We start from the raw sequence: 12,435 nt of genomic DNA, 5'->3' as shown, positions 1-12,435 counted from the left end.
CAGGAGACACACATTTAAAAGACATCAGAGGAAGCCTGAAGAAATAATAATGAGCGTCTTTAAGTCCCAAAGGAGTTGAAATACTACGACACGCAGAAAAATCCATGTTTGCCAGTACAAAACTGGACAGCAAAAAAACATTTAATCATATTTTATGGTCAATGTCTATATGAAAAAACTATACTTGTTTTGACCTCAACAAAACACTGTCCAGGTACTAAATGTTATAGGTTCACAGCATTCAAGAATAACTTCTACACAGGTTGCTTGAATTCATGACAAGCAAGGCTAGATAAAAGTGTTCCATCAATCTTTTCCTCAAACAACCTTCGCTAATAGGCAAACAGTCCCCTCTGCACAAAACAACCATAAAAAAGTATTTGTGGTACTTGTCAATCTGTGGCATCGCTAAAAATGGGCATGATATCGTAGTTACACAATCGATAGAATTGTACATGACACCTAACAACAGGAAGAACGTAAAGTAGTACATATTGTACTACAATAATAGTGTTCATTAAATTATCCACTACTGAATCATTACAGGTACAGACCATAAGTCTGGCCTAATAACCCCCCCCCCCCCCCCCGATGACAATACAGGAGCGTCTTACACCCTGTTGATTCCTGCCTATCGTCTATAATGAGACCAGTTATACTCACTACACTCACTGTACTCAACACCAGAGTATAAAAACAAATACATAAATAAATAAATCAACATTTCAAACAAACACAATCACACACACACACACATACAAAAATAAATACATCAAGAATCATCTCCTCTCTCAGGCAATGAGGACCATGTAACTACTCCTCTTCAGGGCAGTCTTCATCGCCACCACCCATTAGAGATATTAGCGCCACGTACACACACCAAGAGACCATCACCATGAGAAAGGCGGCGAACATACCAAGGCTACGGTTGCCCCGTACAACAGTGATTGTCCTCTCAAAAGTAGCATGGGGAGGGAGAGCCGCCGCTTGCTGCCTATTGTTGTCTTCCATCATGCCCAAACGATGACGGAGTTGGTTTTCCTAGAAAAGAAAGATGGAAAAAGAGATGGATAATTGACTAAAAACGTGCGAGCTGCACTGTGAGGATTTTGCCAGGCACAGTATTTCACGGCAATCCTTCCAATACCCCTCTACCCCCCAACCCTGAACCATACAGGTGGTTCAACGGAGGACCACACAGACACTTGGACTGAGACCACCACCCACAAAAACTGAACGACACAGAAGGTCATTTGTTCCTGTGTCATTTAACTTATTATTCAATGATTCATTGTAAAATTGTATGACTGTTAAGTATTTGTATATATTATTGTTTTCTTTATCTATTTCTGCACTATGTGCATACTGTTAATTATTCTGTTTCTTTGTTGAGTGGGGCAATGTTGCTGATATAATTTCCGTATGGGATTATAATAGTATTTTGATTCTGACTCTGATTCTGATTCGTTCCAAATGCAGCGATTATTTCTATCATTTTAGTATTTTATGTATATTTAACTTATTTTTTTCCAGTGAAACATTTCAGGTAGCATGTGCATGTGCGTGTGTGTGTGTGTGTGTGTGTAGTGTGTGTGTGTGTGATTGAGCTGCACCAGTGTTGTGGGAGCTGTAAGCACTTTCCATCAAGAGGCTTTTGTTGGTAATTACACAAAAGCAACTACAAAAGGCTGCTTCAATAGGATTGAGTTGAGGCCGCAACAGAGGAACACGTCGTTGACACTGAACACTTTCTCCATAGGCTACCTGATCCAGTCTGCTCTAAGCGCTAACACTGTCATAGCAACCTCTTACAGAGCAGCTAAAATGTGCTCCCCGCAGAATCTCAGGTTCGCTCGGCAGCTTGGGAATGAGCGATGCTTCCTGTGTGAGACACTGCAGGAGTCTGGCTGTTGTCTGACCACCAAGCCAGTAAGAACTCAAAGGAATCTTTTTTTTTATAATATCGTGATTGATTGTGTGTTTGATGAAGAACCAATTCAACTACTGTTCTATACATTCTAGAAATGTTATTTATTTTTAACACACTAAAATGTTTCTGTGAAACAGAAAGTCGGTACAAAAGGAGCTGTGTCAATGGCCTACCGTTGTGGTGCCCCACGGCTGGACGATGCTGTTGTCCTCCGGGTCGTAAGTGGCGTCGCTTGCGTTTTCCTCCTCTGCCTGGGCCAGCAGGCCGACCTGAACGTGGCTCTCAGTGTCATCGCAGGAAGCTCTCATGCTCCTCTCCGAGATGGGCGTTAAGTTGCCGCACAGCTCCAGCTACGAAAACAAAAGTGTCAAAAATCAAAGTATCAAATGTGTTGATTCAAATAATGTTTTAAAAAATCTGTCATGGAAGCACGAGGTAAAGACGCTGACTAGATTAGGCGGCCTCTTCTCAACCCAGTTGGTTGGGCATTGTGTTCATCTCTGAGCTTCATGAAATATTGAAGAGCGCTGTAACTGGATTCTCTGTCCCTTGTTACTAAGCCACAGTCCACAACAAAAGATGAACCGTGCTGTAAAAAGACATATACTTAACTCATTGAGTGCCAACCATTTTAAACTCAGCTATATGCCGAGTGCCCCAGTTTTCGTGCATTTTTCCCCGATTTTCCAAGCCCCACAGAATATTCTTTATTATGACTATGCAAACTCCGAATACCGAAATGAAAGACTAAAGCATATTCTTTCATCAAAAAAAAAGTGTGTTCCGGAGTTATTGGCCGTTGAAGAGAGGCAGATTTCAATATCAGGGTTGGCAGTGAATGTTTGGGTTTCAAAAAAACGTCTTTAGACGTGAATGGCACTCAAAGAGTTAAATAATTGTTAAATAATAATTAAACACAAAATTCCCCACTTTTAAATTAATCAATGCCACAATCCATGATCATTAATATATTTACATGTTTTTGTTCATTGTTTGCTGAATTTCCTCAACTTAAATAATAAAAGAAAAAATATATTGTTATTCTAAAAGTGAGGCATATTTTTTTTATTGCAAAACATGTCAGGATAAGAATTATTTCCATATCACACACTTCTCATAATCTTTTTTGGAAACATTTTGTGACACAAGATAAGATAACTTGCATTTATTTATGTGCCTTAAGGAAATGCACTCAAAAAGATTTACTTACTGGCAATGGCTTGGCAGCTCCAATGCGGACAGGGCCATAGCCAGTGGACTTCAGGACATGCACAGCATAATCCAAGCTGGAGCCCTCCAAATCAGTTTCATTAACAAACATGAGTCTGTCGCCGGGCAACAGGCGGCCGTCTCGATCTGCTACGCCTCCATGCACAAGTGACCGGATAACCAAAACTGTTTTAGCAGCATCTTCTGGATCCTACAGATGGACATAAGAAAGGATAAGGTGGTCTGTTGTAGACAGACAATGATTCACACACACACACACACACACACACCTACACACACACCTACACTCACACTCACACCTACGGACAATTGCACTTAGCCAAGTCACCTAATTTGCATGTTTTAGGTGGTGGGACAACCCGGAGAGAACCAACGCACACACGGGGAGACCAGTGAATGAGAAAGGGATGAAGAGCAGACTTAAAGACACCAGTAGGTACTGCTGTACATAAAAGCAAATGGATTGGGTGAGTTTGTGGGTTTACTCTACAGAGAAGGAGTCGTTCCATTCTGAATGGGAATTGCAGAGTATAAAAAGCAGAATAATTCAACATGCTTGTCTATCTTCGAAGTATGTGTTCGCCTTCTATCTCTGTCAAACCTGACACTGCTATTCTTAGATGGCAGCTTGTTCCAGTCCAATCTATTTGAGGGAAGGCTCACCGCCATGTCTCTGACCTGATAGTCCAGGATGCTGAAGCCCAGGCCAGAGTCGCCTTTCTCCAGCTCAACCACCTGCGCCTCCCTCTCCCACATGGCCAGTGGAGGCGACATTGGGGGCACGCCACGCTTGGCGATGTCCTCAGCTGTAGGGCAGGGGATGACACAGCCCTGGTCCAACTGGGACGAGTAGAAGAGACACAGGAAATAAGACTGATTTACAGGAGAATGTGTCTGTGTCACTTCAGATGTAGAGCATGTGGAACAATCCTAATGGGGTTAATCCCTTTTTACTTCCTCAATGCCTTCACCTTGTCATTGAACTCTGCCAGCAGCTCTTTCAGGGTGAGGTGCATGTCATCATCGTCTTCCTCATCACTGTAGGGCATGGTGGGAGGTACGATGCGAGAGCACACCAGGCAAACATACATGGGCAGCTCCTTCAGAACGCTGACGACGTCCTTGTGTGTCTCTCCAATGAGAGGGATCCCATTCACCTGCAGGATGATGTGTGATGATGTCACACCTGACATCAGCCGTTACTGTTCATTTTGGTCCGTATGCTAATTTTGATTTTAAGACTGCCTGTTTATCAGCATGACACTAAATGAGTCAGATGCTACTGAAGTTGAATTTAACAGAGTGCATCAAGCTATTTAAAAAAATAAAGAAAAGTAAAGATGAAAGCAGCAACTGAGAAAGCTCGTTTAAGAATGGTGACGACTAATGGCTCTGCCACACTGGTGTCGTCTGCAGGAGATTAAAGGGTTGAGCTGCAACACGGATGCAGGCTGTGCACTCAAAGATAGGAAGGACACAAGCCAGTGCAGTGTACTCTGTGAGAAGAAGAAAAAAAACATCCACTCTGCGTTGTCTGGGAGTACATCAGACGGCTCATCATGATGAGTGATGCGCGTGGGTGTTTGATCTTGCCCAATGGAGGAGGAGGAGGGCAAGCGCCCCCCCCTTCAATAGAGCAAAAACTGCACAAAGGCAAGCACACATACTCACACCCACCTCTTTATGACTGTTTATTGCTGCCTTAAGGGAAAGCATTGCAGAATGCATTGATAGATTAAAGAGATGATCAGTATAGTAAGAGATGGAGTTTATTGAATCGTGTCTTATCACTAATAGTTCACAGATTTGGTCAAATCTGCCCCATGCAAGTTTGAGTGTTATTCTGTCTGATGTGAGCTCAAGGCTCCATCAATCCATGCCATTCAGGTACCTCCAATATCTGGTCTCCGATAAAGATCTTTCTGCTTTGCCCAACAGGCCCCTCTGGCAAAATGGAGCACAGGTAGTGGTGTCCTGCTCGAACCTCCAGACTGATGCCAAGACCACTTGTCTCACCAAAGCGCTCCAACTGACACACCTAAAACGGTGATGTGAAGTATAAAGGTGGAGAAAAAGACAATTCTGAAGCATTTCAATGAGAGCGATATATAGAACCCCACCTTCTGTCACAATAATTAATGGCTTTGATCTTTGACCTTTTTCAAGGCTGCAACTTGGCCTTGTCCCCGTCGCCTCCCACCACATTAAATCACTGGTCCTTGTAGTAGTGAATGGGTTAGTGAATTGACCTAATGTTAGGGCATCACCAAGTCCCTCCTTTCTCCTTTCTTGCCATTTTTTTTTTTGTTTGGTGCTCATTTAAAAAAAAAAAAAAACAGCAAATTAAATCATAGAGTTTCAAATTCACATTTTGCTGCCCATTTTTTTTTAAATTAAGAAACGACATGATAAAGTTTCCAATTTAAAATGTATATAATGTCATGATCATGATGATGCGGTGGGGGATGATGGATGTGTGTGTAGAGTATAAAAACAGCGATAAAAGCGGTGCAGAAGAGAGAAAAAGCAAGGGAGATAAAACCGGGCAAGTCAAAGTCTTCTTTTTCTCACTTGCTTTTTCTCTTTTCTCCACCATTTTCAACCCTGTTTTTATATCCTACACACACACACACACAAGAACAATTGACACCCTTGAAAAGGGTCTAAGGTCAAAGCCATTAATCATTTTGCGAGAAGGTGGGGTTCTATATCGCTCTGATCTGCACAATATAGATACTTGTCTCTGTCTTAATGTCTACTTTCATCACAAACAGACATACAATAACTTCATATCGCGGCCCGACTGCATGCTGCCACCTTCTCTTCAGGTCTTCCTCTTCAGCTGGTGTCAGTTTCACAACTGTAAAATGTGCACACATAGAAAAACAATCATCCTCATGTTACATGTACATGACAAAGGCACAAGCGATTGAAAAACACATCCTTGTTAACATTGTTCTGAGTCCTAGAATGAAAAGAAAAGGTTCCTATATAAAGCAGAAAGGAAGAGGACACTTACCATTTTAACAAAGCGGTACATAAACCACAACCACGAGGACACACACCCACAATGCTTGTGTAAATAATGCTATCTGATTATTTCTTGGCAAACTAATATTTTCTCATTCATCTGTTCGAGCCTTGCAGCAATCAGGGGTTATTTGGCTATACTCTCTAATCAAGCCCAAAAATCCTAATCTAAATACAGCCGGCGAAACAATCAAAAAATAATTTGGAATAGAATAAATTATTTGAATAAGCAAATGATGGAGCAACATTATAAATAGATTGCCATCAAAGAACTAGCTTGCTGCCATACTGCTGTTCCCTGAGCCAGTCAGTATATCAGATTAAGTCCCATGATCCAGTTCCAGACTGCACTGCAGTGTAATAAGGGGAGCTTACTGTTTCTGGAATCATTTCGGGGTCGTGTGAAGGCGTATGCTGCTCGCCGGGAGATTTCGCGAAGTGAGCATATTCCTGGGAGACAAAAAATACAGAAATCCATGCTCACAAACACACAAGATTATGAAACGTTCACGTGTAAAGATTCCTGGCAGGTCTTTGAATCATGCAAAAGACAGGAAGTTCATTATCAGGTAAAAGAAACCGCTCGATATGTTTTGCTTCTAGTTTGAACTGATAGCAGACGGTTAATTTGTTCATCATTTACATGCAGCACAGCGAGCACCTGTGCAAACTTTCATAATCATGAGGTTTATGTCAAAAACATTCAACTTATGATGTCACTGATTCAATATGTTCAGCACAAAATACCTGTCTCTTGAATCCTGTTAAGGCTCACTCTGTAGGGATTGCCCTCGTGGAAACTGTGGGAGTGACGGAGGGGCTGCAAGGGAGGAACCGGGGGCAGGATGTGACTCAGACGGACAGCCTTCCTCAGCACATTCAGCCTGACCAAGGAACCCGTCCTCCTCAGCACCTCCATGGCACGCTGCTCACTGCAGCCCTGCAGGCTAATGCCATCCACCTGAGACAGAGGACAAGCTATGAGAAAAGAAGGAGAAGCATGGACACTAAACCAAAAAAAAAAAGAAATCAGTATGGGGGTACAACAAATTCATGTAAACTTGGGAAAAAATCAATAGCAATAAAAATAGGGCGAGATGGAAAGCATATAAAAACAGCAAAAGATGAGGCAGGGATGGATTGGCGTTCGAGTAAATCTAGAACAATTCTCCTTTCTCAGCTAAAAGAGACTCATTGGTGTGCGCCCTGAAACGTCAAAACTGCAGAGTTCAAAAATACTCAGATCGCTAAGATTCTTGGGACAACAAAGTATGTGTCATCAGGGAGCACAATAGAAAAACCATCTGTTGTATTTGTCCCCCCAACACTCACAGACAGGATGATGTCTCCAATGTGGATGTGTCCATCTTGATCAACAGTGCTGCCTTTCACAATGCTTTTCACGATCACGCCGGCGCTGTAGACTGAACAAAGCAAAAAATAACTCACAGCGGGGGGGGGGGGGAAATGGCATTGATTGTGTGAATGCAGCTCAAAGCTCAAACAAATTCAGTGGCACCACACGGAGGTTCTATTCACAATTGTGCTCCCCCACTTTACTTCCATCAATTCATCTTGGAATAAATATTGACCTTCACTCTGGGCAATTTTTTTTTGCCTTAATTATATGATTAGCATGACGGGAAAGATGGCAGGAAACGGAGAGCAAAGACACGCAGCAAAGAGCCACCGGTGGGAATCGAGCTTTTGCTAGCTGGAGCTCTGCAGCCTCGGTACAGGGATTGCACATTCGATCCTTAACACGCTCAAACAAATGTAACATTTTACCTGAATTTAGGTCACCTATGTAGCTAGAAATGGTGAATCCCAGGCCCCGGCTGTTTTTAGTGAACTGCACACTGAACTCATAGTCCTCATTCAAGTCTTTGAGCTGGAAAAGACACAAAGACTGATCAAATGAAGGCACATCCTCTGGGCTTAGTGAAAACTCTATTCCATGTTTAATGTTGCTGGCAGCTATTTCTAGTTTATGAATTTTGTATTTGAAGCTGATTATGGTCTGTTATGCTAGACACACACACACACACACACACACACACACCTTGCCATCCAAGCAGTCCTGGCTGAGGACAGGAGAGGTAAGGTGGTTGTTGTCCTTCATGGCGTCCCTGGCGATAAGCAATTTCACCTTGCTACCAGCATTTCGCAGTACCTGTGACAAGCGATCATGTTGGAACACATAAAAACTACACTGGCCGTGCCCATTTTTGTCTTTAATTAGTATGGTTCAAAAAGATTTCAGAGGAAATGAAGTTTTATTGCATGTCAGCTGAAATGTTAAAGAGAAACAACGACAGGGATGGCTGTCTGGCCAAATCTACATCTTCTTAACACCCACCTCGATTTAAGAACAAACCACACGTATATATGTCTCTGAGCGTTCTCAAACATAAAACCATGGGCTAAAGGTGCACTGGGTTAGAGCAGGTAAGACTTGACAAGAGACAACGAGAGAAACGAGAACTTGTACTCATCAAATACAATTGTAAAGTCTTACAAAGACACCTCACCTGTGCCACCTGCTCACTGTTCATGCCTGCCAGATCAGTATCGCCGATGCGCAGGATTTGATCTCCACTTTGCAGGCGCTTATCCTGGGGGGAGGCCAGCATTCCATTTAATGCATTTCCCTTAAATACAACCTTTACGTATGTTTGTCCATTAATAGGGAAGGAATGGATCGAGATTTTGACAAATGCACTTCCCTTGCTGCTTTGTGGAGAGTTGCCAAAAAGAAATACGACCTCTCTCTTGTCAGTCTGTTTAATATGAGGCCGCAGCCATGAGGCAGTTAGCTGAGCTCAGAATAACTTTCTGTTGCCTTCATGTTGATGTAAGGCTGGCAGGTGACCAGTGCAGATTGAGAGAACCGAGCCAAGAAATAGTCCATCAGAAAACTCAGTGCAAAAGAACCTTTCTGCACTTTCTCCGTAAGTCTCTGATATTACTTCAACTATCTGTTTGAGGTTTGGCGAAATGATTGACTGGCAGGTTGATCTACCTGTCCGGCGGCTCCTCCAGGAAGGATGGTCTTGACCATGACTCCCGTGCTCCGCCCCCCTATGATGCCGAAACCAAGCCCCTTGCCATCATTGGCCAATTCTATCATTGCCACATGGCGTCTCTACAATTGCAGGGTCGAGAAGGAAAACAGAAGGAGGCAGAAAGGAGATGAGATCTATTGCAAAATGGAGATGGTGACGCGCAATTCCCACGCTCACATCCACAAAAAACACATATTTGCATGCGCTACATTAACATCTCATGTTAGCTTACTGTACCTCATGAGAAATAGCAGAAAGGTTTCTCCCCATCGACATGGTGCGGGAGATTCGAGGCGGTGTGCAGTACTGGAAAACAAATGTTATGTTTGAAAGAAGAAAAAAAAAAACCTTCTCCTCTACAATTGCAATAAATCGCTCCATATACATTATCCCTTATTCTGAATGGAAAGGCTACATGCCTGTGATTCAGCATGAACGCAGTTGTCTGGGAAGATGTCTGGGAAGGACAGATCCTGTGAGCCCAGAGAAGTGATGCTCCCATCCCTATGGATGGACCTGGCAGCGATGGGCCTTCGGTTCTCCATGGCCCATGTGTAGGAGTCACTGTGACTCAGGCCTCGTGGCATGCCCTGGCACGGGCCACAGTTCATGGACACAGATTTGGAAATGCCCTTCCCCTGGTCAGAGAGACATCATTCGTGAGATGAATAAATAGAAGGGAAGGAGATGATTAATGCCGTGAAGGATGGCCGAGAAAAGAAATGAAACATCACATGCAATGCAAAGACAGATTAGATGAGTGAGAGAGGGATTGAAGGGTGTAACTGAGTGGAGAAAGGGACCGTGAGAGAAATAGATGAGCGTGATAAAGATATGGGAAAGGGCATTGATGGTGAAGGCATTAATTGAAGTAAGGAGATACGGAGACGGAGAGAAATTGGGTGATTGGAACGGGGAGTGATGGAAGGAAATAGAAGGGATAAAGAAACTGAGCGAGGAAGGCATTGTGAGAAAATGAACGGAGATACGTGTGTGTGTGTGTGTGTGTGTGTGTGTGTGTGGTAGTGAAGAACATTTCTGTTCACCAAAAAGAAAAAAAAGAAAAGATGGCTTTTAAATGGAACATTGAGAGAAAAGATAGGAGAGCAGGGACAGAAGAATCTGAGATTAAGAAGCTTCTGTTCAATAGCACCGAACCGAACCACTGCTATCTTTTGTATTTCAGCTTTTATTTATAAAAGGCTTTTTGGTGATTGCTTTTGTCTGATCTGAGTGTCATTCCATTACAACTACTTTGACACCTGTTGAAATAGCAATGGGAGAACAAAAGAGAAAGCACTCCACGCAACACGCTCTATATAAAACCTGCGACTTTTATGATGAAACAACAGCAACTCAGATTTCTATCGACAATGCCTTTGTGCCTTTCGCAAAGAAAGGATGATCACAGCCAAAAAAAAAAGATGCTTGATGTTGTTAATCTCACACACCAACGTGTGTGCACATGTATGTGTGTGAAGCAAATGTACTAATGAACATAACTTAGCGATGTCAATCAGCCGCCACCACCACGACAACATCCCCACATCCCACACACGCACCAGCTCAAAACTTCCACCAATGTTCCAGACGCTTCTGCAAACTCCCTTCACATGATAGCTTGCTGCCCCCACCCCCACTCGCCTTTTCTCTCTCCCTCGCTCTCTCTCTCTCTTTCTCGGGACTTTAGTGGCAAGCTTTGTTAAGCTGATTACTCATCCACTTTGGTTCCATGCGTTCAGTATTTTGGGAATGATTCCGGCTCTGTTTTGACATTTCAATAACGCCCACATGTTCGCGCTTTACCTTGGCTGGGGGCTTCCACTGAGCATGCTGTAAATTGAGGATATGATGAAACAGGGGGCTCTGCAGGACAGTCTTTAGCAGCATGAGCTTCTCCTGTGTGGGGGCCTCTCCTCTCTCCCTCAGTTTTGCTTGCAGTCTCTCCACCGCCTCCAAGGCACACTGAGTATCTGCAGAGTAATTGCACATCATTTGTGTCATTCAGAATCTGGATATTTTCCCCCCATTGAGGCTTAGCAGTGTTCATTTCCAGATGTTGTGGCAGCTGCTATGTGATTGTTGCTAATGTTTGATAATAAGCTTTCTGAAATGTCAATGCTTAACAGGGTCCTTTAATTAACAAAAAAAAAGACATGTCCTACCTTAATACAAAATCTGCAATTATTAAGAATATAAAGACAGCAGAAAACATGTAACGCCATTATCCAAGTATTAAATAAAACACATTTTGGAAGCATGAGGGGAAAGGAAGCATTTTTTTCCAATACTTGCACCTTTGGCAAGCATGGCTTCTTTTAATTACAGAGTGTTTTCTGTTGGCATTGAACTGGAAAAGTTAGCAAGTTTCTAAATTCTGAGTTCACTTGAGGCCAAATCCCAAACGTTCAATTCGAATCGATCAACAAGAAAACTTTATCAAGAATAAATATCTCATTTCTAATGAAGAAAGATGTTCCATCCTCTCTGCTGCTCTAAAAGGTGGAGGCAACAACTGACTAAGGATCAGGTCACACTGCTCTTGTTTATCTACCGTTAGCAGCAGCTAACGAGCACAAGCCACAAAAGGAGTAGGTGGCAGGAGGTTAAAACTCCGCGAGCTCCGTCTGGCCGTGCCTGCAAACCTTAATTGTAAGTCTCTGATTATGGCGGAGGTGGAGAGTCTTTGCTGAGGTTACTGGAACATGTTTGGCTTTTAGATGTGCCGCACAACTCCACTCACCCATGATGTCCATCGTTGTCTGTGAGATTATTCAGATTATTTCTGTCACTCGGAGCTCATCGCCGTCACATGCGAGGTCATTCTTCTGTGTTTCCCACCTGGGAAAATGTATAAAAATACAAGCCGTTTCCAAGTGAAGAGATACACTCAACACATTTCCAGCTTTGTGGAGATACGGTGTATTCCTGTCTTGTATATATGTGCCATGTTCTGGTGTCTCACTGAAGATCTCTGAAGGCAACCCAAACTATTTTACTTCCTCGTGTGCAAATGAACAATTGGAGAACCGTTATGTAACTTATATTTGTTCTTTATCACTTTACTTCTATTGCCACTGCTTTTTCCGAGGCCGTGCTTGTTTGCATGAGCCTTGCCTTGCGCTAATGCTCTTTAGCAAGGATTTAAGTCTTCTCCAAAAGGCTTTATCAGACATTGAT

General features: G+C 42.9%; 1 protein-coding gene across 1 annotated transcript in view; it reads right to left on the bottom strand.

The window, feature by feature from the left end:
- Positions 1-12,011, bottom strand: part of LOC137915821 (multiple PDZ domain protein-like) — a 30,563-nt gene extending 18,552 nt beyond the window's left edge. The window contains exons 1-19 of the mRNA XM_068758941.1: positions 11,999-12,011; positions 11,062-11,228; positions 9,675-9,893; positions 9,493-9,561; positions 9,213-9,335; positions 8,722-8,805; positions 8,253-8,363; positions 7,979-8,081; positions 7,523-7,614; positions 6,938-7,151; positions 6,566-6,640; positions 5,941-6,020; positions 5,052-5,198; positions 4,132-4,317; positions 3,839-4,000; positions 3,141-3,350; positions 2,120-2,280; positions 1,669-1,678; positions 918-1,041 (exon numbers count right to left, since the gene is read on the bottom strand). Of these exons, the coding sequence (XP_068615042.1) occupies positions 918-1,041; positions 1,669-1,678; positions 2,120-2,280; positions 3,141-3,350; positions 3,839-4,000; positions 4,132-4,317; positions 5,052-5,198; positions 5,941-6,020; positions 6,566-6,640; positions 6,938-7,151; positions 7,523-7,614; positions 7,979-8,081; positions 8,253-8,363; positions 8,722-8,805; positions 9,213-9,335; positions 9,493-9,561; positions 9,675-9,893; positions 11,062-11,228; positions 11,999-12,011 (2,350 nt within the window). The remainder of the gene's footprint in view (positions 1-917; positions 1,042-1,668; positions 1,679-2,119; positions 2,281-3,140; positions 3,351-3,838; positions 4,001-4,131; positions 4,318-5,051; positions 5,199-5,940; positions 6,021-6,565; positions 6,641-6,937; positions 7,152-7,522; positions 7,615-7,978; positions 8,082-8,252; positions 8,364-8,721; positions 8,806-9,212; positions 9,336-9,492; positions 9,562-9,674; positions 9,894-11,061; positions 11,229-11,998) is intronic.
- Positions 12,012-12,435: the final 424 nt, after the last annotated feature.

The sequence above is a fragment of the Brachionichthys hirsutus genome, unplaced genomic scaffold (genome assembly GCF_040956055.1).
Source record: "Brachionichthys hirsutus isolate HB-005 unplaced genomic scaffold, CSIRO-AGI_Bhir_v1 contig_218, whole genome shotgun sequence".
In the NCBI taxonomy this organism is placed as follows: domain Eukaryota; kingdom Metazoa; phylum Chordata; class Actinopteri; order Lophiiformes; family Brachionichthyidae; genus Brachionichthys; species Brachionichthys hirsutus.
This window is presented reverse-complemented; position numbering and strand designations above follow the sequence as displayed.